The sequence below is a fragment of the Clavelina lepadiformis genome, chromosome 8 (assembly GCF_947623445.1).
Source record: "Clavelina lepadiformis chromosome 8, kaClaLepa1.1, whole genome shotgun sequence".
In the NCBI taxonomy this organism is placed as follows: Eukaryota; Metazoa; Chordata; class Ascidiacea; order Aplousobranchia; family Clavelinidae; genus Clavelina; species Clavelina lepadiformis.
Genome location: NC_135247.1, coordinates 15,888,979 through 15,914,410, shown reverse-complemented (window position 1 = coordinate 15,914,410; position 25,432 = coordinate 15,888,979). Strand labels below are relative to the sequence as shown.

At 37.9% G+C, this 25,432-nt stretch overlaps 3 protein-coding genes across 3 annotated transcripts; all 3 read right to left on the bottom strand.

Annotated features, from left to right (window-relative positions):
* Positions 1-2,429: 2,429 nt before the first annotated feature.
* Positions 2,430-4,448, bottom strand: LOC143469302 (cation channel sperm-associated auxiliary subunit TMEM249-like). Its single transcript, XM_076966951.1, has 5 exons — positions 4,285-4,448; positions 3,582-3,738; positions 3,341-3,502; positions 3,137-3,277; positions 2,430-2,852 (listed from the first exon to the last, which is right to left on the bottom strand). Exons 1-5 carry the CDS (start codon positions 4,403-4,405, stop codon positions 2,732-2,734), a joined length of 702 nt encoding a protein of 233 aa, XP_076823066.1. The 5' UTR covers positions 4,406-4,448; the 3' UTR covers positions 2,430-2,731.
* Positions 4,449-6,206: 1,758 nt separating this feature from the next.
* LOC143469427 (uncharacterized) lies at positions 6,207-11,452 on the bottom strand. Its single transcript, XM_076967122.1, has 7 exons — positions 11,266-11,452; positions 9,481-9,665; positions 9,254-9,397; positions 7,259-7,415; positions 6,911-7,098; positions 6,624-6,812; positions 6,207-6,467 (listed from the first exon to the last, which is right to left on the bottom strand). Exons 1-7 carry the CDS (start codon positions 11,378-11,380, stop codon positions 6,429-6,431), a joined length of 1,017 nt encoding a protein of 338 aa, XP_076823237.1. The 5' UTR covers positions 11,381-11,452; the 3' UTR covers positions 6,207-6,428.
* Positions 11,453-13,254: 1,802 nt separating this feature from the next.
* Positions 13,255-25,428, bottom strand: LOC143468622 (frizzled-1-like). Its single transcript, XM_076965951.1, has 13 exons — positions 25,294-25,428; positions 25,005-25,096; positions 24,562-24,698; positions 24,284-24,477; positions 23,840-23,909; positions 23,559-23,698; positions 16,691-16,812; positions 16,452-16,534; positions 15,479-15,647; positions 15,134-15,258; positions 14,772-14,951; positions 14,576-14,676; positions 13,255-14,447 (listed from the first exon to the last, which is right to left on the bottom strand). Exons 1-13 carry the CDS (start codon positions 25,418-25,420, stop codon positions 14,254-14,256), a joined length of 1,734 nt encoding a protein of 577 aa, XP_076822066.1. The 5' UTR covers positions 25,421-25,428; the 3' UTR covers positions 13,255-14,253.
* Between the last annotated feature and the right edge of the window lie 4 nt (positions 25,429-25,432).

Below are 25,432 nucleotides of genomic sequence, written 5' to 3'. Positions count from 1 at the left end.
GGTCAGTATTCCTTTGTTTTAGTTTTCTAACAAAATATTGTGGCTTTTGCCAGTGAACCTGATACGGGGGCGGAAGACAAAGAGACGAACTCTCCGTCCATCCCCTTGATTGTGAAATAGACTTGATCTTTATCTTTTCACTTCGATTCCGATAACATTTTTCTCGAAACTTCATGAAATCGTCAAAAAGTTATAAATACGACATAGTATATATATATATATATATGTCGTCAAAAATTTAAAAGAAAGGTTTTCATGACGTCATCAGGAAATGTTGTTTCTCGTATGGTCACGTGCTGCAGGAAGATTGATGCGTTTCTCAAATTTTCGACCAACTAAAAACATCATTGGTGTAATGTCAGAGTTTCTTGATTAATTTGAGTGAAATTCGTTTGACCTCAGCAAGTCCACAGTAAAAGTCACACACAACGAAACAGTTTTTAGAAAACCAAGCAGCAAACATATTCTCATTAAACACTGTAGTATAACATCGTGCATATTTACTATTTACCCTTAAACGTGACAATGGCTATACATCGTCGTTGTTAGTCATTGTTATAGCGTCACTGTCTTCAATACGTTACACCATATAAATAACTGCGTAATTACTGGTGTTAATGTTAACAGTTGGTCAATTCCTTCTCTAATACAAAACCTCGAACACCTCCAAACAGGCTTGAACAATATTTACGCGTATATGGAATTACTCACACAGTTAATTTAGATGATGTGATTCGTTACACTTAACAAGCGATCGAAAATTAAATTTTAACGCTAAATAATGTCGTCGTAAATAATAGCGGCCCGTTAAATCATTGTTTATAACAGTTACAGATAAGTTAAACCTAACCATTTATGCTTTCGTAAACAGACCGGTGAGGGAACGTAATACTGTCTCGATGTTTTTTATTTCGTTCATTTGAGTTTCTGCTGAGACAAGTTTTTTCGACTAAAGTGAGAAACAACGCTTTCAAAATGGTAGTTATCCACACAATATCCTATCATTTCCCTTTTTTTCTGGCGGGAAGTTTTGGCGGCAGAATTTGTATTCTTGGTAATAGGAGAATGCCGAATGTCGAATGTGACGTAAAGTAGATTAAGATAAAACCATTTGACTAAATTACACAAGTAAAGCGATAAGTTACACAGAGTTCTGTCGACTGCAAACTACACTCTTCCAGCAAAATGCTCAGCGCAAAGTGACAGAGTGTGGCATTCTTGTCCAAGCGTGCAAGGTTGACACAAACCTGTACAACCGTGTTTTATAAACATAAGCTTATTAGCACTTTAACTATGATGGCCTGCGTCTGAACGTGCCTCCGCGAGTAAGATTTATGGTCGTGCGGTAAAACTGGCCTCCAGGGCATCCGGTTTAACATCGCGGATTCGTCGTTTAATCCGTATATTTTAAAACATAACGCCGAAAATCGGCCACATTATTCGTATCAACATTTAGGTAATTAGTATCAGCAAGCTTTTTCAGAGCCGACCGCTAGCTCTTTGCTGTTGCTTTGCGATTCTTTGTGCCCAATCTTTACCGTAATCCGACAAGGTCGTTATGTGGTCGATCACGGTTCTCCAGATACCATTGTGTGTATGTGTGTAACCTGCATGTCGGCCGGAAAACTGGATTTTGCAGGCCGCTGCGAGTATTTCAACCGATAGTTGTCTTTATCCAAAGTATTTGACAATATACCCGCACGAGCGTTTTAAGCCAAAAGCTGTCTCCACTAAAAACAACTATCATCATATCTACAGTTAATCATGTATTTATACCTTCAAGTTTTTTGCTTCAACTCGATGAACGAAATTGTTTTTAATGTGTTTATTGTAACTTGGTTAGCTTTGCTTTTATGTTACAAAAGTCACGTTCAGACACATTTATGCATCCAGTTCTAGCACATTTATTGCCAACGATATACGTCACCAAAATGCCCCTGAAAACTTGTTCTCCGGAACAATTTCAGCGGGGAAAGTTTTTCCCCCAGAAAAATTGTCTTTCAACCGCAAGTTTGGTGTACATATTACATCATTGTTTATTTCATGACCATGTTGTAATATAATTATCGTACGCTAACAGACAAGTTGTGCGTCTAGCTCATTGCTATAGGCAAGTTTTACAAAAAAGTATTTTGAATACAGTTCCTAATTTTAGACAAATATTGATCATTACAAAACGCTTTTAAAAAGGAACTCGTTACCAATTTCGTTTCGTCTCACTTGCGCAATTGTAGGAAGAATGATTTGTGGAACATTTTTACCCTGTCTAATGTTTGGACATGTTTATAAGGAAAAACATTAATTCAAACTTACTAACTAATGGCATGCAAATTTAAAATAAATAACAAAACAATAACTTTCGAGGTGAGCTCATGCTGACCTCTGACCTCTGACTTGACCTCTTTGTTTTCACTCAACAAACAGAAAACTATGCAAAGAATAATTTATTCTCAGCTTTTTAGCGACAATGTGTGGACGTAAACCACCAAATGATTTATCGCATTTCAGCAGATCCTTAACAGTAGCTTCTAAAAGGAAAGTAAGTTAAATTTTACCGAAGCAATTTTCAAAACGGAAATCATTCTTTGTGAGTGAAATGTAGTTAGTATTGTCAGGCAAAGAATAAAACGAATCTTTTGATCGACTTGCAACTTATGGTTAATGTTACAACACCACACCAAGTCTCACAAGGACTGAAAAAATAACTTAGAAATTATCCTGAGTAACGGTTTTAGTAGAACGCATCCAAGGTAGCTCTGGCGATGCTGACTCTCTTTGCGTTTAGTGGCTTCTTGCTTGGAAGAGATGCTTTCGCAACAAATGTCTTCGGATTTGTGTGACGAACGATATGTCTGTTGAAATTGTTTTGTTTTAGGTCAGCTCAAAAAGTTTTAGCTATGTCATAAAGCACAGAAAAACGGGCTAAAAGGCTAAAACCTTAGCCCAGCCGTAGATTAGTGCATGAAACTGCCCAAGTGTAAAAATGTATCAATGTTATAAAAGCAACTTGCATTCAATATTACTTCCAAGCGCATTAAGTGCAAATGGTATTTTTTTCAAAATAAAAATTAAACAATTAATTAATTAATTAATTAATTCATTAACTAGTAAATTTATCAATCAACAACTCACGGACCCAACTGATATGTCATCAGAGTCGAAGTAATTGATATTTAAACGAAACGCAAGACGCTTGGCTAATTTCTCCAGAACCTGCTTGTTTGTTGTCATCGACGTAATTTCCTGTTCTTCAACGTTGAAGCCGTTTATAACCAACCTATAGACATGTACATAACGATGAACTATAAGTCCAGCTTGAGGTTGGCATACTTCCCTTTACCTGTAATATTTATGCCCGTTGCTGCTCTGCTGCCCCCTCAAACGGAGGTAGATGTTGTGAATTTCGCCACAAAACTGTAAACTGTTGCCGATATAGAAGAAGTAATTTTGTCCATCTTTTTCAATGCAGATTCGACGTTTTTGCCAGTTATAGCTTATCAATCTACGCAATATCGAGATAACGTATGTTCAGTATTTACAAAATACTTTTTTAGGTTAATTTTAAATGAAAAGTTGTTAACCTCAGCGACCAGAGAAACAGTAAGACAAACATTGTGTCGAATAGTTCATTGGAAAACTTTTGTAGCCGATACCAGTAAATAGGGCCACCGATTCCGGCAATCATAAAAATTGATAAACCGATGTATAACGAGAAATTTCGGACTTCCATCACGAATGCTGCAAAATTAATTGATTTTCAAGTTATACTTTTGACAGGCTGCGTAGGCTATACGCACAAATTGCCTCTTCCCATTTATGTAAAATATGCTTATGTTTGATGTCATTATTATCAGGTTTGTCTAACTCCAACCAAATATAGGCGCAGTGTTTTTTTTAAGGTGTTTTGGGGGACCGAAACGGTCCCCCAAATTTCTCCAGCGGTTTCCCAAAATTTGGACTTGCAAATATGGCTATTTTTTGGTATTTAAATGAAACACTTGCGGTCTCTTAAAACTACTTAGCGGTCACCCAAACCAAACCTTAAAAAAAACCCTGTATAGGCGTACAACTTTGAAACAAAAATCAACCAAAATTGGTAAAATTCTAACACTTAACAAAAACATTGATTTTTTGATCTCTTAAAGTGCGGTACGTTCTGATAGCGTTATGGTACACTAAGATAAAACTTCACAGTTTCTTAAGTTTGAGGAATATATGCCAATAACCCCAATTCGAAATATATCAATGCGTTCATAAATTTCATGGCATACAATTGGTACAAACCATCTTTTTCTTTATGAAAGGGATAAAGTGAATTTAGCTTCAATTTCCTCCTGAATTTGACTTCTGCAGGATCCCATATTCTGTTCAGATGCCACCAGCGATGAAGCTTCTTATACATCATATTTTAAATATTTCAAACGCTTGTTCTTAATATTTGTCGTTGATGCGTCACATTTTATTGTAACATATTGTGCTTTTTGTCTCAAATTTTAATAAACTTGGTAATTGTGACGTCATATTAAGACTGTTATTTTTTGCAGTTTAGAGGTTTAGAACTTAGCGCTGGGTGGCGCTAATGGTACACAGACCAATCGGACCAGTTACCGGTGTAAGTGGTTGGATGAAAACCTTCTTGAAATACTTCTTCTGTAAAATTTGCTCTTTTGCAATTTCAGTTACAACTGCAACATGGTGATAACGTACTAAGATAAGACGGCTATTTTTTGAAATGGTACAGTTAAGTGTCTGTATCGAATAACGATACAATAACTCATGTATCGAATAACATTTGTTGTTTAAGAAAACCAGAATGAATTAAACCAGTTGACTTAATAGTATAAATGTACACAATGTTATGGTGCGATATAATAACAGTAGACCTATATAGGAAAAAGTGAATTAAAATAAATAAACATTGTCGACTGACAGCGTGCAGAGAACAAAGGTTGTTTGAACAAATGTTGTTCGATACATGTTTTAACTTTTATTTAATAAACTGTATCTGTTAGTGTCTGCTTGGTATCCAATGGTACGAAAAATGAAATATAAATGCTTTTTATCGTATCGTAACACTTGTATCGTAAAATGTGGCTCAACCTTATCATAGCTGTACATTTCATTTGTTTCAGATGAGTTACGCCTCGCACAAAACTTTTTTCAATTGCTTGGTGGTACCTGCGATTACAAAGTAAAGCTTTTTTCAAAGCATATGTGACATGGTATCACCCTAAGTGCAGTTACTTTCCACTTACATTCCATTATACTATAAACAAGCCTTAAATGCACAAACAAGTGCGAAAATAGTTTTTTAGATTGCCGCTGGCAAGGTTTAAGTTTTCAATTGCTATAAATCTAAAAAGGCACTTGGGCCTCCCAAACTTGAATGGAGTTTTTAGCGTCATCCTTGACCGATTTTAAGTCAACCGGTGATCCATCTTCATTGGTTACTAAAGCATGGCGCTGGTCCCAACATTCTGGGCAGTGCTTAACACTTAAACGATTCTTTTTGCAAAGTTTTATCTGTGAATTGGTTACAATATCGATTTATTGGATTACGATTCACGATTGTCAAATTGTCAAACATCAAACTGTTAAAATGTTTTCACCAATAATATTACTAGTCTTTTATTGCTACCATTTAGGTGCAAGGTACATCATCGTTTTTTTGCTTTCAGTAATACACCAGCAGTGTTTTTAAAATATATTTTTAGATTTTTTTGCGACGATGGTGTTACTTTTGGTTTGAAATCTGTGCCAATAACTGAACGGTATAACATTCCATTTTAATGATTGAGCACTACGTTGTTGTTTTACTTTATCAGTTTATAAGTTTAAGTTTTCTTAAATGGGGCGCAGCAGTTTAATTGATGATGTAATTATATCCACTTCGAGGCCTTCTTCTTTAAGCGAAGGGGCTATACTTTACACAACAGTGCATTTCAGGAATCTGCGTTTCCGAAACAAAACAAAAACGAGCCAGCAATGCTGACCACGATGAAAATCCGCCACCGCGTTTCCTTCTAGACTGCCGTTGCCTTGCAACATATTACAAAATCATCAGCTAAAATATGCGGAGAATTTGGCGTTACCTAATGCAAGCGGAATGTGTTTAGCACCCTTGGTATTGGGCGTTGGTTTACCGCAAATATGAGGTGTTTCAATTGCTATAAGGTTGACCGTGGCTCAATTACAGCGCATTTTTAGATTAGAATTTTGTTTATTTTGAGTGTAGCTACATACAACTAAATGCACAGAAACAATCACACTTATGCAAAATCAAAGTAATACGATGCATAAAATCAGCCCAATGCTTTAGATACAAAAACAAACGAAGCCTCATGGAGTCGTATTGAAAAAAACGCGCAAGTTAACTTGATTTTGTTGGCTGCAGCGAAGACGGTCGGTGGTTCAATGTAGTAGCTAAATTAATCAGCTGATTTTTGTTCAGTTTGTTCAGCGGCTTCCTGTGTTTAAAAGATTATAAAACGATTTTTACTTTTTACTCAAGTTACAGTAGTTTTTTTTATTACTGTATATATCATCGTCACGTTTGCTCTCTATTCACACATACATAGTAATCAAGAGTATACGTTGCTCCTTTAGAGACGAGTAATTTCTACCTCTGCTTTTCCGTTTTCTACAACCGCCTCGTTGACTGCGCCTTCCGCCGGTGGGTCGCTCTTCGTGTAGGATTTGTAGCTCGCTATACCGGACCAAATGGTCTGTTCAAGGTAGTTGACGCAGATCAGAATGGCCAAGATGAAAACCAACAAACCTCTACGATTCGCAGGACTGCTAAGTGGAAAAGTCTGAAAATAAAGAAATATAATCTTTATTATACGCACATCACCGACAAGTTGAAATCATTTTGATTATAATTATGCCATTTCTTCAACCCAACACTTACGTTATAAACACCCCAGAAAACAGTTGTGACGATATAGGAAATGGTCATGACCAGCGAGTAGTAAAACTCCCCACAAGCGGTGAAGGCAACCTTACCATGTGCGCGGTATACGTAGAAAATAAAGGTGGTCACCCATGCGAATACTGACACCCACAACATCGCTTCGGCCGAATCATTGGTGTTGATATCTGGATAGCACGAAGTGTACGAAGTCAAGCAGAAATACAACAACTAAAGTTAAAATTGTCAATGTTTGTAGCTATTAATAGTATAAAACTTCTACAAGTCACATATCTTAGAAAATGTTCACTTTTGGTTGAAACATATTTGCTTTAAAAAGTTACTAACTGTTTCGGGCGATGATTCCGAAGATTCCTCCACCCAAACCAAGGGAAACAAGTTTTCTTATACCGCACCCTGATGACAAATACTTTGAGTCCAAGGTGTACTTGCACTTCATTTTTGAGTTAAGACAAAACAGATTCAAACATAAACGCAAAAATACCTAAAACAAATTTATATAAAATTTTAAGTACGGCTTAAAATATTTATATTCATTTCAAAACTCTTTCCGTATAACTTTCCATAATGACTATCATAATGATGATCATTATATCGGAAAAGATCAGCAGTACTGCTAGATTCCGAAGTCTCCTATTGCGATCTCACCAAATCTGAAGCACAAATCGCTTCTCAGCAAACTCTAAAACCGACCTTTCTTACAAACTTTATATGCTTGTGGTCACGTGACCATTAAGGCGTGGTTCCCCTATTTCCTTTCTTTTTAGGCAGTTGGTACCTTTATAGTCTATGCTATGTAAGTTATGCGGCCGTTTTTTGGCTGCGCTTCAGTACATGCTAACGTTCATCTCATGCGATAAGGCTGTCTTTGTGTGCTTTGCAAATTACTAATTTTAGACGATTACGTCACGTTGTTGAGCGCCCCTTCTACTGCGCGTTGTTGCTGAGTTTGTTTTTTATGGGAAAGTTGGAAATTTGATGATAACAGGAAATTTTCAGAGCTGTAGTCAAATGTGTTTTCAAAACATTCCTCCGCATTTATTTCATCCTTTGTTGTCAAGTGAATCTTACTGGTGGAGTAATGTGAATTTCCTTTCTCTATACGTCGATGACTAAAGGATTTTTGGACGGGAGCATTTCCCAGCTAAAACAACTGGCAATTTTTGTTTGGATTACGGCACGATAAAATGTTGTAATACCTTGTGTAGATGTGCCAAGCAACGACCTTTCTGGATGCTGTGTAATTACGGTGCGTTTCTGAGGTTTTTCAAAAACAACTCCACTTTTAAGTTAACACTTTTTCGCCTACAAATTAACGAAAAAGGGTAAGCACCTAAAATTTGCTTGTTTGTAAACCAAATAAGGTATGGAGTGAATTTTCATTACATAAATATCTTAGCGCTTTCATTACAATTTTATAAGTGGCATTACTGTATGATGACAAGCGATATTAATTTGTCCTACAAGGAAATCTCTCCTTTATAAATTTCCTAAAATTGCTGTTTTAATCCTTAGTTATATATATTAAACTTTTTCTGTATTTTTCTACATTTCTTGATGCCTGAAGAATGTTGTACGTTTGCTTAAAAAATGTTTGAAATCCTTTGTTGAATGTATTTTCTTACAATTCTTATTATAACAGAACTGTGAGATGTCTGTGATTTTGAAGGAAGGTCTTGAATTGAATTATTATAATTTTCCTTGTGTGACATATGATGTCAATCATGACAGAAAATGCTTTTAATACAAGCAGGGCATACATTTTTTCCATTTTGGCCACGCTAGGTGCCATAGTTTTAGGCTAGAGGCGATGGTGTGAGCTAAAAGGCAACATGATTATACCGCTTGCATCAAAGCATTCCCCATTATGATAACTGGCAAAACACTTTTAGCGAACTCTGCTGCCACTTTACGGCCGAGATTAAATATTTCGATACAAACCACAAAACTAAAAATGGAAACGAGATTTAGTTAAGTAATTCAATTTATTTTTGGATTGCTAACACACACAGCTTATGTATACTGTAAATGCCAATATATCGTAAACATATAGGAGCGGATGTCACAGCGGTATCTAATTCAACAAAACAGCACTAATTAAAGCAATATTATACCAACAGGAAGCTCGTCACGGCGATGAAGCATTCTTGCAATCTTCACTTCAATTTTGTTCTCGATTTCATTTCACTTGCTGAGTTACAAAATAAAACCTTGCTTGTTAATGAGAGTTTAGTTGAGCTTAACAACACGTTATGAATCCTCTCCGCGTTGGAATAGCTACTAATACATGCAATCACAAACAATCTAACGATCATTACCTTAAGGCTGCGTACTTTGTGCAGCATTCGCAGCGCTGGCCTGTGCCTCCCCAAAAGCAACTAATATTTGCACGATGTAAAGGAGGGTGGTGATCAAAGCCAAGAGAAAAACAAGAAGTCCGATCGGGTTCATAGTAATTGGGAACGTCTGAATAAAACAAAAGGACAGTATCCAGAATGCTGTAACGTAATCATGAACACTGCTATGATAAAATAGGCGTTGAAACTTACCATGTACACGGCCCAGACAACGGTGACGACAATGTAGAGGATGCTGATAATCAAAGAATAGTAAAATTCTCCCCATGCATTGTAGAATTTCTGTCCGTAAGCAGCGTAAAGGAACACAATCAAGGTGGTAACCCAAGCGAAAATGGATACCCACATCAGAGCCTCGGCCGGTGGTGTGCGAATGCCTATATTGGTAATTGCACTCACTAATAATTGGACAGAATAAATGACTTAATTCATTTCTAGAGTTAATATGAAAACAATTTTTAGAAGGTTTAGATCAGAGACTTATATTATCAACTGAATCGCCTGCGTACTTCATGGCAAACTTACATTTCGAGAAATTGGCATTTATTGTTTGCTTTCTTTGTCTATTGCTCTATAGCAGTGGTTCTTAAACTGGGGGGCGCGCCCCCCTTGGGGGGCGTGTAACATTCATAAGGGGGGCGCGAGAGATGACAAACTGTCTATTATATGAGCTATGTCTAAACATGCTTTCTTGACTTTCGCTATAGGTTCATTTTTATTAAAATTTTAAAGTGTGTCACGATGGCAATTGTATTTTTGAAATTTGATTCTAAAATACGTCAATTGTTACGTCATAATATCTGTTGTCTCTCCGCGTTGAAGCGTATTGTTTTCCTTTACTCATTCATGCAATCCTAGCTCGACTAACTGTTCTCTTTTAGCGTGACCTGTTTTCTCACAACGGGGGGCGGTGTAACAAGAAAAACTTTTATAAATGTATCACTTGTAGAAATACTTAACTTACACTAAATGCATTTTCTTTAGTTTTACAATAATGATGTACACAGGAAACCAGATGTTTTTGCTACTAACCTGTAAATATCCGAAGTTTACGACGTATAATTTTCGAGTCATTAACGATTGAAAACTTGTGTGCAGTGTCGGCCACACATAATAAAAATAGTAATGTCGCGCACCCGGTTTAAATACGGTAAAACCAACGTCAGCCAATATTAAAACCGTAAAATGAAGTAAAACTTAAATTTAGTATTGATTTAATAACCAGATATTTTAGTAATTAAACTAATTGTATTGAGTGGAAAAAAGAGAAAGTATGACCAAAATTATCTGACGTATGGCTTTATAGATACCACAGTGAACGAAAAAGTCGTACCGCAATGCGTGATATGCTTAGAAAAGCTAAGCAACGACGTTTTGAGACCAAGTCGTTTGCAGCGTCATCTTCATGAACATAAAGACAAAACCTAGGAACAAACTTGACTGTGCAGCCGACCTAAGATGTGCATTATCTTCCACAAAGCCTCGAATTAATCGTTTGGTTTCCCAAAAACAACTACATCCTTCTCATTAATGAAAGTTAATTGAAAATAAATTGTTGTTTTGTTTAATGCTTTTTTATTTTGCAATGAGGGGGGTGCGAAATTTTTAGGTACCGTCAAGGGGGGCGTGTGCCAAAAAGTTTAAGAACCCCTGCTCTATAGTCTATACTATAGAGCAATAGATAGAAGAGATAATAGATAATCTAGATAATAGAGCAATAGATAGATAATATACTATAGTCTCTAGTGCAGGGGTGCACAACTGTTCAAGTTAATTTTATTGCATCGCAATTAATTTCTAAGATTAGAATTTTGGTGTGAGGGTTTTAATTAGAAATTAGCAATAAACACTCAAGCGCAATCATTGGTAAATCGCATGTGGCCCTTTGGCCAAAAAGGTTGGACACCCCTGGTTTAGATGTTGAGGAGAATAAAATGATTCATTCCGAATTATTAAGAATCAGATGCTAATTCTTACCACTTTGTGCAATGATCCCAAACACTCCACCCCCTGTTCCAAGGAGGAGGACTTTCATGATCCCTTGGCCTGACGAGAGAAACTCCGTGTCCAACGTGCATCCTTTGAAAAACATGGTTTTGCGTGGATTTGGATGGCCAAGCACACAATATAATTTAACGTCTAAAGTAAGTTATAAAGTTTAGTTCAAGAAAAACACGGTCTATTGAAATAGCCGTTATACCTAGAGCCAATAACTGTAACTGCGGTTAAGCAATAAAACACGCCATATAACTTTACATAACACGACACAAGTTTTATTGCAGTTTGGTGCTGTCTAATTGTGGCTGTCTAATATGCGCGCGTCATCCGCGAGACGACGAGATATATGTGTGCGGGTCACGTGACCCAGGGCGTTGCCTGCTTTTTGCTCCGGAACCGACCAAGTCAAATGAGAAATGAAATGTTTATATTTCGAGATATTCAGTTGCCGTTTCATGCATGTTTCGCTTCCATTAGCCTACGTATTGTATACACCACACTGCCAGTTGCCCGTGGGAAGACGACTGTATGTTACTGCTATCGTGTTTGAACGCAAGCTCGATATTCTGGGTCTCCAAATTGATTTAAGATATCTCTAAATATCGAAATCCATTTAAACCTTATTCATCGAAAACCGAGTAATGCTTGACTGCATCCACGAACACACTTCATTCATCCTATAACAACAGTGAGTTCAGATCAAAGGACTGACCTTCGTGTTGTCACAAACGCAACTTTTTAATTTTTTGAAAAGTGATAGCTTCAGCGTGGTTGAGGCAAAATGCAAAGTCTAAAAATTAGGCTTTTGCATATTCTTGGTTTGATGGTGAAATATTACCTTGAAGAGCAAAACGATGTTAGAACTTCTGCGAGAGGCATTCAAAATGTGGTGTGCTTAAAATATAAAATTTATAAGATAGTTATAGTAAGATAAATTAACACGACTTAAAGCCCTTTTTGAAGAGTCAGATGTAGTTGAATACACATGTCCACATCCGAATAGAATTATCTGTGTACTGTAATATTAAAAATTCAAACCGTTAATAGAATTTAATGGATCATAAAACTGAATTACTATATGTGACGATAACTTAATATTCCCGCTGGTTTTAAACAATTTAGCGAAATAAGCCGACGAATAAGTGATGAGCGAAAATAAAGCTGCATGCATTGGAAAATGTACCGTCAGAAATACGATGTACACAGAATCTTCAAGTATGGATACTATAGCAAGCAGATATGATCCTGCGGAAACAAAACGCTTGTGATGAGTTCTTTTCCACAACAGTTCCTATTTGTTTGTGCCATTTTTTTCATTTTGTCAAGCAACTTTCTAAATTGTTTTGTCAAGTATAGTTTATGATAGAATTTTAATAAATGCTGCAGTCCCGACGCTTACTGAAAATAGTAGAAAGCGCTTCTGACTTTATCCATAAAAACTACATTAACTTGAAGCCCTATAGCTTCACCAAGTGGTTTGTATTTCTACAGTTGTTTGATGCTTTTAGTGGGTTTCTTATGAATATAAAATTTGAGACTTTTGTGCAGAAAAAACCACCTTCTTAAATTTGCGATAGTGTCAGAATTTTTTCTATTTAAATTAATCGACAATTTATAAATTCAATTTAATGTTATAAATCGTCAAACATGATATGGGTGGTACGACAGCAGCATACGTAAACCAGGTCACGTGTTTTCAATAGAAATGAGATACGGCGAGCAGCATAATTTCTTATTTTCTTTCCAAAATATACCCACAGTTCAGCTTTATGTCAGTAATTAGACCGAAATAGGCAAACATTAAATGACCTCCAGTGTACATCACGTGTGACAGAGGTGATGATATTTGGCTACGATAAAGGCAAGTTGTGTATTATTTAGAGCTTAACCGACCTCTCTTTAAGCAATTCATTTCTAACTTTCCTTCTACACAGTTTATTCTTGGATATCTTGCACGCAGAAGACACATCGTTTCAAATACAATTTTATTTCGTCTGGCCAAAGCAACTGCAGTGTATCACTATGATAAAAATGGAGCAAGTAACAACATAGTCATAAGTTTAAAAACCTTAAAAATCACTCCGGCAAAATTTCTTTAGATAAAATAGCAAGAATAATCCAAAGAACGGAAGAAAGGTTTCAATAACCGGTATTTTGAAATCTCCGCTTGTACAAGCAAAGTATGTACAATTTCGTTTAAAACGATGTTGAAGTAATCGGTCAAGGTTAATAAGACAGAAGGGCTTGGATATCCTTATTTACACATGAATTTTAACTAATCAATGACGATGAAGTGAATGAAAGTCAAAAACGACATTAAACGATAAAAACCGAAAAAAAATGCTCGATGGCTCGCTGGCACTTTGATTTTATTTCAGTTCACATTTCATTGACAAAAAAACTGTATTGCTTTGTATTTCGTTTTAGGATGACATTCGTGGTATACTGGTAAGTAATGTTCAATATTTTACCATACGTTGCAGTTTCGATGGATTATTATACTACCACAGCGTAAGAAATAAACGAGCGTAATTAGGAAAAACCGCGCAACCGCAAACTATATCAACAAGATATTGCAACGATCAAATATGTGTACAAAAGAAGTGTGTAAGTTCTAAGAAAAATACAAAACGGGTGGAAAAGCGTTAGGCGTATCAAATAGGTCGCACACTTCCTTCCTTAGTTACGCCACTAGCATTTAACTACATTGGTTTGAATGCGGAGCCTCAATACAGGTGTTTAAAAACTAACAAAGGCATCGTTAACCCAAAACACCAAGTGTTTGGCAGAAAAATATCTAATCCGGTCCAACGCAGAGGTGTGTTGGAATATCGCCATTGTTCGATGTCTATGGCACATGGCAGAAAAACGTCACGATGACGTCATAAGCTCTGTACACCGATTAAGTATCGTCCTCGTGCACCGTTTCGTCATTATGTTGAAACTTCCTGCAGTCTCTATCAGATATCAGGGGTGTTGATTGGGGTAAAAGGGGCGGTGAGGGTCCATAGGGCGCGACAGGGTCGAAGGTGGTAGGGGGTTGGCGACAGAACCCCGCTGGTACCGACCCCGAGACTTACCAACGCAGCAAACACGGTCCTTGAAGTCGGTCCAAGACTCCACCGTCTTGCTGGACCAGATCCAAAACCCAGACGTAATTCCTGGAATATAATGTAATTTAAAATTTCGCAATAGCCAATGAAAACACGTTACGCTTGGCAGCACATGCGACAGGCTTTATTCGGCAAAACAGAGAAAGAAATTAAAATTTGGAACAACTTCCACTCACCGACGATCAACATCATAAAATATTTTATAATGAACACGATGAAATCGGGTTTGCTGTCTTTGTCGTCGTTGTACTCGCAAGGACACGGCACTGAATAACGGCTTCAAAAAAATAAAAAATAAATAAACTTTCTATGCCAAAGGCGTAACCTGACATCTGAGTAAACTGGTAGGGGGCCAACTATCAGTAATTTTACCGGCAGTTCTGCGCAAGCCAACCGCGGTGCCACGAGTCTTTGTTCAGCTGTTCGTAGAATAAGCAGGCGATCATCACTGTGGCAGGCACTGTGTATAGAACGCTGAATACCCCGATGCGAACCATTAACCGTTCCAATTTCTCCACTTTGTTAGTCCCGCCTTCGTGTTTCACAACGTTCCTTTGAGCATAATAAATAAATCCAATAATGCACTGAAGGTTGCGATACCATAACGGCCTTTAAGAGCCATAACATAACCTCCATTGTACGATTGTACATAAGACTAGAGGTTTCTTTGTGGCAAGAAGTGCTTTTATGTTAGATGGACATTTAAATGAGGTAAAGGTCACTGATGCAGCTACCTAATGTTGAACATGGACACGAAGCCGGCGATAAGGAATCCTGTCCCGGTGAAGAGATAGAGCGTCAGGGGCACCAGTAGAAACCATAGGAGGTGTGTGGTGTTGTATAAGCCGACGAAACATACCTAAGATTGGCAACAAGCTTTTAACAGACGTCAACTGCATCGACATCAAACACCACTATTACCACTTATTAGCTGATAAGTCCGCGAAATTCGTCCTCGGGCTATTCATAATGTTATGGTCCTCGTGCTATTGCTAATGTTATGGTTAGCTATCGTTCACCGTAATGCCTTGTCAAAAACGACATTCATTTTTAGCGAGATGACACACTGCGTAACTCACCCCACTCAAAACGTCGCCTTCGATTTTGGATGAAATGAGAACAGCGATTGTCTGAACAGCGGGTATGGACCATGCGATGCCATGAAAGTAGGGACTCTTTTGCTCAATCGCTTCGTTTCCCCATTTCAAGCCAGCGGCAAGAAACCATGTTACTGTCAACACTACCCACCTGAAGAATAAACTGTAAGTGTAAGTCATTGCAAAAGTATATAAGACGCCTCATCACATTTGCGAGCCATTGAAGCACAATCGGGCCAAGGAGTAGGTTAGGAAGAGGCTCTACTTGATGATAAGCACTTCTCCCAACGACCTGTAAGGTTGGTCGTAATTAGTGCGGATGCGTGGAAATAACATACTACTTCCCCTCTTGCCAGCCCACGTGATCAGAACGCACGTCCTCAATTAGGTCTAATTAGCCAACCGCAAGCGTCCCACGTCGACTTTAAACGTTAAAGCGTTACACGTCATGACATTTTGTGCCAACACATAACATTGTCTGACGTAGCTGGCAATTAGGGCGGGGGAAGGCGAACTATTGCCAAGAACATCGTTTCAGTGTTTTTATATTTTCTTACGAAATCACTTTTGAGATTATAGTAACTAAATCTATACTTTCTTACGTATTGGCACAATTATATTATTGCAACAGTTTCTTACAAAGTTACTTAAATATTGTAAGCATGAATTTTCTTCGAAAGCAAAATTCACCAACTAGGCACCGACCTGGCCGTTTTCGGTCAAAAAAATGGCGAAGATAAAGCAAAACTGTCAGATTCAGAAACAAAATCAAGCAATTCTATGTCTGTCGTATTTAAAACCACCACAATTTGCGGCAAGTTTGTTAAACATCAGTTGGCCCGATAGTAGACAGCCTTAGTTTTCCGAAAAGATGCATCTACAGATTTTTATGAATTTTATAAAAATAAGAATGTAATGTAAACGTATAATCCAATCTCTCATATAAAAAGCTTACCAAATTGAGCTAGCCATGCTAAAGAAATAGACCATCATAAATAGCACCGTGCAACCCGCCTCTCTAGTTCCTTGCGTTACCACCTAACAAAAAAATGAAAAAGATAGGCTAAAGACAGGAATACTGGATAAAGGCTTGGAAAATAAGCGCCATAAAAATGTTATCTATGGCGTAATGCACAGCAACATTAACAGAGATTTCTGAATATTTCGTTATCAACGACATATGCAAGTTATTACCTTGGGACAATCGCTTATTGAAGACGAAATTGGACAAAACTTGCTGTTAAATTGCTTGCATGAGACCGAGTCCCTCAGGAAGAATCCGGCAATGTAGGCGATCGATACCATGAAATAGCAACCTGTACATAAGCCAGATGTGAGCTATTGCCTTTAATAATGCATGTGTATACGAGTCGAATTATGTTAACGAATGGCGTGTCCGAACCTAATTGAATAGGTCTTGTGCGGGGAACAAAAAGAATCCATCGTTCGCGGTATCTCGTGAGACGTTATTACAAGCTTTATTAAGTTTAAGGGCAGTGATTGACACCGGCACGCCAATAAATTATACGGGAGGAAAAATGTATAAATCGGGTTCTGAGACTATAATTCAACAAAGCTGGCAGTTGTGCTCTTGGTTAATTTAATACTTCGACACAAAGGCTCTTCTGAGTCATTTCTTATCGTTTAGAAAACCGGGCCTTAACCGTGAAGCAATTACACCAATTTATACCCGTGCCTTATGGACCGCTTAAGATGATAACATTAGGCATGAACGAGATTAGGTGTAAAGCCATCTGGACATCGTCGCCCTTTCGTAACGCCAAAACACCTTTGAATTGACAACGCAATTTCTTTGCTTGAAACACGACCGGCGACCATTACGTTCACACCTGGTGTCCGCAATCCATTCAAGCAAGCATGTGGCGATTTAAAAGCAACAACACGCTTTCGACACTTGTCAATACCAACACTACAAAGCAAACCGACCATGGAAACACGTATGGAGCTGACTAGATGAAAAGCTCCTGTGTTTCTGAAATATGTAGCTCAAAGAAGCATGTTGTATGCGCCGTTTAAGGCAATCATTTGCAAGTCATTGAGGCGTAGTCAACCGATTACAAAAAAACACATCGCTCAAGACCGAAAGTGAAGGAAATTGCGATTTATTTTTTAGGAAGATTGTTATGTTATGTTTCACCAGTTTCAAGATGTTTCTCCTCCAGCACGTACGCTGCTACCCACTGTGACAATGTTAATCTCTGCTATCGCTGAGTGACAAGAGGGGTCGTCATAAATAACAAATAAAAGTTAAAAAAGGGTTATTGTGATTTGGTCCCGCCAAGCAGTTTGAATTCCCAAACATCGAAGACGAAATACAATGGTAAGTTATACATTATATTATATTTGGTATACAGAAAAAACCATCAAAATACCCTATTAGACGGAATAGACAACAACAGAAAGGCATCGTTCGAACAATGATGCCAAACTGTTGATATAAGAAAAATCTGGGTTAAATGAAAGCAGCAAACAATAAACCAAGTGACATTGATTCTAACAATAATCAGCCTGAATGGTTGGTACAAAGACGAGATTCCTAAAAATAACAATTAGTGACGGCGACAAAGAATAGCCAATTTATTGAAAATCAGCACATAGAATTTCTCCTTTTACGTAAATTACTTCTATTCAAACCTAAAATTTTAAAAACAAATTACACAATCATCTCTAACAGTTCAGATTTTCATAAGTTTTAAGTAACCTACAGGTTCGTGCCAAGGTTTGTAAAAACGTGAGCTGTTGCGCAAGATTAAAAAATGTTAGACAACACCAGCCTTGATCTTCTAGCCATAGCGCATTGCAGTATGACGAAAGAGGATGCTGGATGACGAAAGCTCCCACGGAAACATGTACTTGCACAGCTGGTAGGCTTTCAATAAAGCTAGCCATGAGAACGGCGTAAACAAAAGTGTTAAAACGCGCATAAAACAAAGCGAATCCAAAATCTGGGTCACAAACAGTTGACAATGAGGTTGGGTTGGATTGCAAAATAAAAAAGCAGGGTCATGCGAACACTTGGCTGATACTTACACTGCAAGCAACATGTTGGACCACCCATGGAGCCTGTGCTGGGTTGTCTTTGGTAAAATAAAGTAAGTTATCTTGAAAGCAATTTGTCAAGTGAAACATTAGACTGGAAACAGGCGAAGTACGCTAACCAACATAAACAACACAGTATCGACAAAATTTAATCATTTAAAGTATTGAGATGGATTGGCGTGTGACGACAAACGTTATCTGGACAAAATGATTTTAACTGAAAGTTTATGTTCGATAGTAGTTACATCCAAACTAGCTAACAGCACCATAGTCGACTTGTGACAAAACAACTAATCAGCAAATTCCATTTCATTTCAAGCATGAAACTAGAATTTGACATCGGATGATTCAAACCAATACGACGGCTTAATTACAGCTCGGAACTGGGCGATAACAGCGTATAGAGAACGGCTTGGAATGAAATGTGAAAGGTGCGGTGTTTCCGAGCAAGGAAATAACAAGAACACTTACGCGTATGCGGTGAACTTCATCGTGATACCACTTAATCACTTTAATGGTTCATTAACCAAGGACGTACGAAGGTTGAAGAAAACAAGACTTAACTGTAGCAAATAGCAAGTTGGTGTCAAACATACTTTCCTTAAATAACCAGCCTGAAATTTGTCCATGCAATTAATTTGAAGTTGTTTACCAAAAAAGGCTGAAACGTTGCTTCAAAGCGTTTCTTAGCCAAAGATAACGTTGAGTTAAACCAAGTGGAATTTGGCGATATTGGCGGTAATTAGCGGGCGATTGCTGATTTGCTCAGAATCCAAAAAGGAAAATTCTTTTCTCGATATCAACGATCGAACTGCAGCAAGAAATGAATACAATTGCCCCAAGGCCTTCAAGAGAAATAAAACATGCTTTGTTTGATAAGCAAACAACGACTTACATGCACCACAAGCGCGACTACGTTTGCCAATAGCACCCGATTAATAAAAGTCGACCCGGTCTCCGATCACAACAGAAACATCAGTGAGGAAATCTTAAAAAAGACGGCAACCTGTCGCCCTCGGCCATCGTTTGTTTAGATTAAAATAAAGGCGAGAATAATACCAATAATCTATTACAATGTCATAATAAAGTGATGTTACTTCTCTTCATATGTGGTGCATATAAAAGCGTAGTGAAAAATTCCAAAAATGGTTTATACTCAAAACTTTTGAAATCTCCTTTGAGAAAGTTAGAAACAAAATAATGACGCTAGAACTTGCAAGTTTTAAGCATAATTTCGAGAGAGTTTGAATACGATCTAAAGACAGAAAACATTAAACGCGGAAACATAACGACCATGTCGTATCAATAGCATTGAACATGTGTAACGAGTACAGTACTGACGGCTTTAAAAATTATATTCCAAACACGACATATATCCCGTATAAATATGACCTTTTCCGTCAATGTCAAACATTACCGACTTTAACTTGCGTGACGAATCGATTAGTTTGTTATTAGGCGGCGGTAACATCCTGCCCCGTGACGTGAACGTACACCTTAACCATAGAAGTAGAAAGATAGAAATCACATCGGTTGGATCTACGACTTTCAACTGGGTCTGTGATATGCTTAGGCCACTTGCTATAAACAAACACACCAGGTAAGTAATAAGTCTGTACGTGTAAACAACTCATTCCAGCGAGCTTGTGACTGAACGCTGTTGAATGAACAAGTTGAAACAACTAGATCAATGTTTTTTCGGGATACCTTTGGTTAGGTACGGGATAACTCATAGGATAAATATCTCGTGGTTGCCAAATTAGTTTTCTGCCTATAGTAGCTTTTCAAGCCCGGATTCAATTCTCGTTGTTAAGATTCCTTTGAGCGTGATATTACTAATATCACCATATCTTGGTAAGTTAAAGGGTAGCACGCTCCTAGAAACCACATTTTATCACTGCAAGATTGCTGCGACCCCGCAAACTGCATGAGCGCACGTCAACATTGATTGATGCTGTCAACAAGCAACTGTCAATCAGCGTGGATCGGTCGGCAAAGTATATCCCAACGACGTGTTATATTTTAAAGCACGATAAGGTTATCTTCGAGACTGGGGTAGAATGAGAAAAACCAGGTACAATTCTAAACCGGCTGTCAACGGCCAATCAAGAATAATTTCACGACCCTGCCCACACATGGTCAGCGTTTGGCAAAACAATGACATAATAAAGATGTAGAAAATGCAAACAGGCTAATCAATAGACTGTGTTAAGCAGGGTCCAGTTCTTATCGAAACTGCAGTTGAAATTACACTGCTAACGGTTAATGCGTCAACCAAATAAGAAGGTGGGAATTTATCCGAACGACTGAAAGTCCACTGACCACCAAAGATTAAAGCAATAGACATTAGATAATTCATGATTTTCTATGCCTGTTGTCGCCTAAATATAGTCACAGCCATTGTGCGACAAATGCCAGGTGTATCAAATACCAGCAACGGTGTCACAAAGTTGATTTAACCACATGTTATTGCTTCTCTTAGAGTTAGACCCCAGGCCAAAGGTCTTATAAAACACGATAATTTATCGTTATTTTCAAGCGTTCAATAAATTTAGGCATAGCAGTACATGTCTGATAAGGTACGGCTGGATACGGTTTATTTCACGAATACACTTGAAACGTGATAAGAATTGGCATTCGCTAATCCAGAAACGTTTCAACAATTGCCCGTCGGCGCCGATCGCAAATTCGAAAATTACTTTGGGAGGTCTGAATGTTATTTCAATAATGCGGCGAAAGGCTTTTCGGGATTTGGTAAACCAACCGTTATTGAAAGAAGGGATTTCATTATTTAACTGTACGAGCATCTGTACGAAAATCGCCGAAGAACATTACGGGAGGATTTTTAAATCTACGTAGTGGCCTAGGGCCTCTTATGTTTTAGAAAGGGTGCTTGACTATTCTCGTGGTATGCGAAGTGCCTAACAATTAATTACGCTTTGGTTCTAAGTGCTGATTAAGATTTGGCGACCAGCGCCAGCTTAAATGTTGGCTCTTAAGTGCGCTGGTCGCTGTGAGGTTTGAACAACTTCAAAGAAAACATACATACTCTGTATATACCGAGCTCGGGCTTTCAGACTTGTGACTCAACATGCAATCATATCCCGTACCACAGCAACACATGACTGTTTTAAACCAGCAATCACAATCCGTCAATAAGCAAGGTCTGCGGGAAATCGCTGTCAAAATGTCCGCCGCCGACTCATCGTGCTGCTGTTGTTGTAGGTGGCTTAAACTTCACTTTAGCATAAAATAAGGGATCAGGTCTCCAACAAACTAATGACGCAAAATATAGACCACATAAAATAAACTACCAGCGGAAAATGTGACAACTTGACATTTGTTACAAATTAATAGACATCGTACTAACATTACAGAATCCACAATAGCAACGAATTCGCCATCACTGTACCAACTCACGAGCTTGAAGTGAGGTGAACGACGTGAGAAAGAGGTTATTAAAGTGATGGAATCATTTCGACGGCCAATAAACGGCCATATTAAGGTAATAGGATATCGACAAGACAATCGTATTAGCTAATTTGTAAGCTTGAAGGACAGCCAGAGTTTTATCACCTGCAGTGATAACTATAAACTTAGGTTAGCCTGTACGGACTTTTTATTGACCTTATAAACATTGAGCTTCACGTCCGTTTAGGAAACCGAAGGAAATGAAAAAGTTATGAAGTGACCGTAAGTACTTACACACACCGGTTTATATTTAATAAAAGCTGAAAAACTTTCCGAGTTTTTAGCCATCATTCAAAAGTACTCACAGACGTGATTTAAGACGCGACAAGACCGTGCCGACGGTGGGACAAACTCAACTATTTTATTGCTCAGTAATTACACAGAGGACCAGAGGAGAATTCGGTAAATCAACAAGCCATGTCATAAAAATAACGTCATCACTGCGACCTAGATTGACGCAAACGGGCCTTTGAATCCCAATAGACGACATGACTAAACATCGCAGTCTTGGTACTTGGGCAGGCCCAGGATTACCAAGCTGGACGGTGAAAAATGAACTGTAAATAGTACTGGGTACAATGAGACGGATGCTATATTGTCAGAACATAAACGAGCATTAAGCGAAACCATTATAACCTTATATAGGTTTTGTTCGTTCAGTTTGCGAAGGTTGGTCCTGTGTCAACAAAGTTAACGGAATGTCGTGGCCAAAACGCAAATGGTGTGCCATCAAACAATGATCAATCAACCATCTGACAACATTCTAAAATAAAATTCAAGTACTGCACGTAAACGTTTGTTCAGGACAAGGCGGGAAACATTGAACCAAAGTCAAAGTTTACCTTCAGTTTACAGAAGAACATGTTACAAGTAACTCAACGCCGAATTCTAAAAGGGTACACTTGGACTGATTGGGAGAAATGTGAAAGTTTCCGTCAAACAAAGCACAAACAGAGACGGCAGGTATGGATTTCACAGATAACGACGTGGAGATTCTAGATCAAAAGCATTGGGAAAAAACATGGCGCCCACGCCGATCTGGGCCGGTTTTCTTCCCGACTTATGTTCGCTCAGTAATGGAATTTGGAGCAAGCGTTAGTCGAAAAAAAGTTTACTTTACTGCCGTAAGCTAAAGCACACATAAGCGAACAATACATGTTAAAATTGTTAATAACAATTAATTTCAGAAGCCAGCGATGTTGTGTACTGCGAAAAGTACAAAATACCGCCAGGGATGATAAATTTTTAAAACGACTTGAATAAACACACCAGCATTCACCAAACATAACAAAATTGTTAACATAAGGTGCGCAGAAAAGTGTTAATGTGCGCTTAACATTTCTCTGGGTCGCTGATGAACGCACCTTTAAAACACATTGACAATAGGATAATCGACACTGGGCCTCCGCTCGACCATTTATGTTCACATTTACGGACACAGACAATTGAGCGCGTCGCGCCGCTTCGCCAACGCTCTAAACGCTTTATAAGCAACACGGGTGACGCAAGAAAGATGTATGTCTTTGCTCACCTGAAAGAAACACAATAGGCCGTTCGGGGTAAAGGAATCTCTTCATGTCTATGAGGTATGTCAGCACCGTGAATAAAGTCGAAATGACGCAGAGGAACGACCAACAACCAATCCAGAGACTGGCAAATCTCCGATTGTCCCTGAAATTTGTTGACGGAGTTGAGTATTTTTTTCAAAAGTTTTATATCTGTTACATCTTGTTTTTCGCTATTTAGTTTCCAAGTTGTTCCAATCACCAAGTGTGGATTGACAATGTCAATGCTTGCTAAAATATTTCTTACTTATTCCAGAAAAGTAAATTTTCTTCGTCACATGGAGCACCACAGTTTTCGGTATCCATAAATGTGTAATCTACAGAAGCAATTAACAACTTCAAGGGATGGTAAAGTTCTAATTTAACAGGGAATATGGATTCTACTCCAGCAACTATGCATTATGTAATGGTTACAATATGGTTAAAAGCTTTACTTTACAATCAAATTAACAAGCTTAATGAAGGAGTCAATGCAACTGCTAGCTGCTAAAGTTACCTTGCTTTACTAAAGCAGTACAGTGCTAAATGCACATTATTTAGGATTCATAAACTGTTGACAAGTTGGTAAACTAATCAAAATGGCCCAATGACAACAGTATCAAATACAAGCAAATACAATTTAAACATTTTCTATTTTTATTGTATTGCTAGCTCATCTGGATGCGTGATATGACAGTGAGTATCTGCTAACCCAGTTCACTTTTTTCGGGCACTTCCATATGGCCAGGACATGTAAATCCAACATTCTCTTTGCATTTTCCGTAATTCTGTTCGTAATCAAATTCATCCTCTGCAGTCTTATCCGGACCAAAACAGATATCTCCTTCATTCTTCTTCACAGGAAACTTAGTGCAATCCAATGCATTTGGCCACTCGAAACCAAAACTGAAAAACATATTTATGCTTGACTGGGTGTGTGACACTACAAAGGAAAACCGTTTTTTGAATAAAGATAAAACTGGTACTTACTCGTTCATAACATCTTCGCAGCCACGCCTAGCCTGGACACACATATGTCGACAAGGTGGCAACAGGCCTTTATAGGCTGAGCACATAGGCACATAAACACTGCAGAGAAAGTGCTTCAGATGCTTGTAGCAATCAATCTACAGCAAAATCAAAAATTCAATTATTTCTTTCAAGAACGTTCAAGAAATTTATTTTTAAACAAACTCTGTAAAAAATTAAGAGCTGCTTTGCTTTGTATTCAAATCTACATGTAAGGGTCTATTTCACAAAATTAACCCAGATTAGTTACAAGAATATCAGAGCCATTAATGCAAGACCACAAACAATGGTTTATTTGTCAAAGCTAGCGATCGATTGTAGCAGTAGTGTGAAAAGGGATTTGTCACCCTTCTGACAAATCTGTAGTACAGAAGGGATATTCATTATTCTCTGAAGTAACTCACCTTAACTAGAGGATAAAATTGATTAACCTCCAAGCCTGCTTCCTCCTGGTTCTTGTGTCCCAATATGTTAGGAAATAATGTTTCATTGTATTCTAAAATCAAATTAAAGCCAATTGTAACACTTCATATTCAGGCCAAAGCAGCATTTAATAAAACACAAACACTTTTAATTTATCGAGATAGAGTAACTGTAACTTGGTTTATCAAGCTAAACCATGCAAAGAGCCCATGGTATAGATTTGTAAACAATAGTGTGCCAAGTTTAGAGAAATAACTGTTTACAGCTCACCTATTTTGCTACATAATGGCAAAGTTATCTGTTCACATTTCTTGCCATCACCATTTCGACCATATTGTCCAAAACTTGAAGTCGTTAGTGTTATAAAAGTGAAGAGGCATAATACATAGTTTTGCATTTTCAATTGATT

Excerpts from the sequence above, each read along its gene's own strand:
- LOC143469302 (XM_076966951.1), bottom strand. The coding sequence starts at position 4,405 with ATGATGTATAAGAAGCTTCATCGCTGGTGGCATCTGAACAGAATATGG. Across the intron at positions 3,503-3,581 it reads CTGTTTCTCTGGTCGCTGAG|ATTGATAAGCTATAACTGGC; the intron begins GTTAACAACTTT and ends GATATTGCGTAG. Across the intron at positions 3,278-3,340 it reads AACGGGCATAAATATTACAG|GTTGGTTATAAACGGCTTCA; the intron begins GTAAAGGGAAGT and ends ACATGTCTATAG.
- LOC143469427 (XM_076967122.1), bottom strand. The coding sequence starts at position 11,380 with ATGTTTTTCAAAGGATGCACGTTGGACACGGAGTTTCTCTCGTCAGGC. Across the intron at positions 9,666-11,265 it reads TGGGATCATTGCACAAAGTG|GCATTCGCACACCACCGGCC; the intron begins GTAAGAATTAGC and ends TTACCAATATAG. Across the intron at positions 9,398-9,480 it reads TTGTCTGGGCCGTGTACATG|ACGTTCCCAATTACTATGAA; the intron begins GTAAGTTTCAAC and ends TGTTTTATTCAG.
- LOC143468622 (XM_076965951.1), bottom strand. The coding sequence starts at position 25,420 with ATGCAAAACTATGTATTATGCCTCTTCACTTTTATAACACTAACGACT. Across the intron at positions 23,910-24,283 it reads GCCCGAAAAAAGTGAACTGG|ATTACACATTTATGGATACC; the intron begins GTTAGCAGATAC and ends TTGCTTCTGTAG. Across the intron at positions 15,648-16,451 it reads AGCATGGCTAGCTCAATTTG|GTGGGTAGTGTTGACAGTAA; the intron begins GTAAGCTTTTTA and ends TTTATTCTTCAG.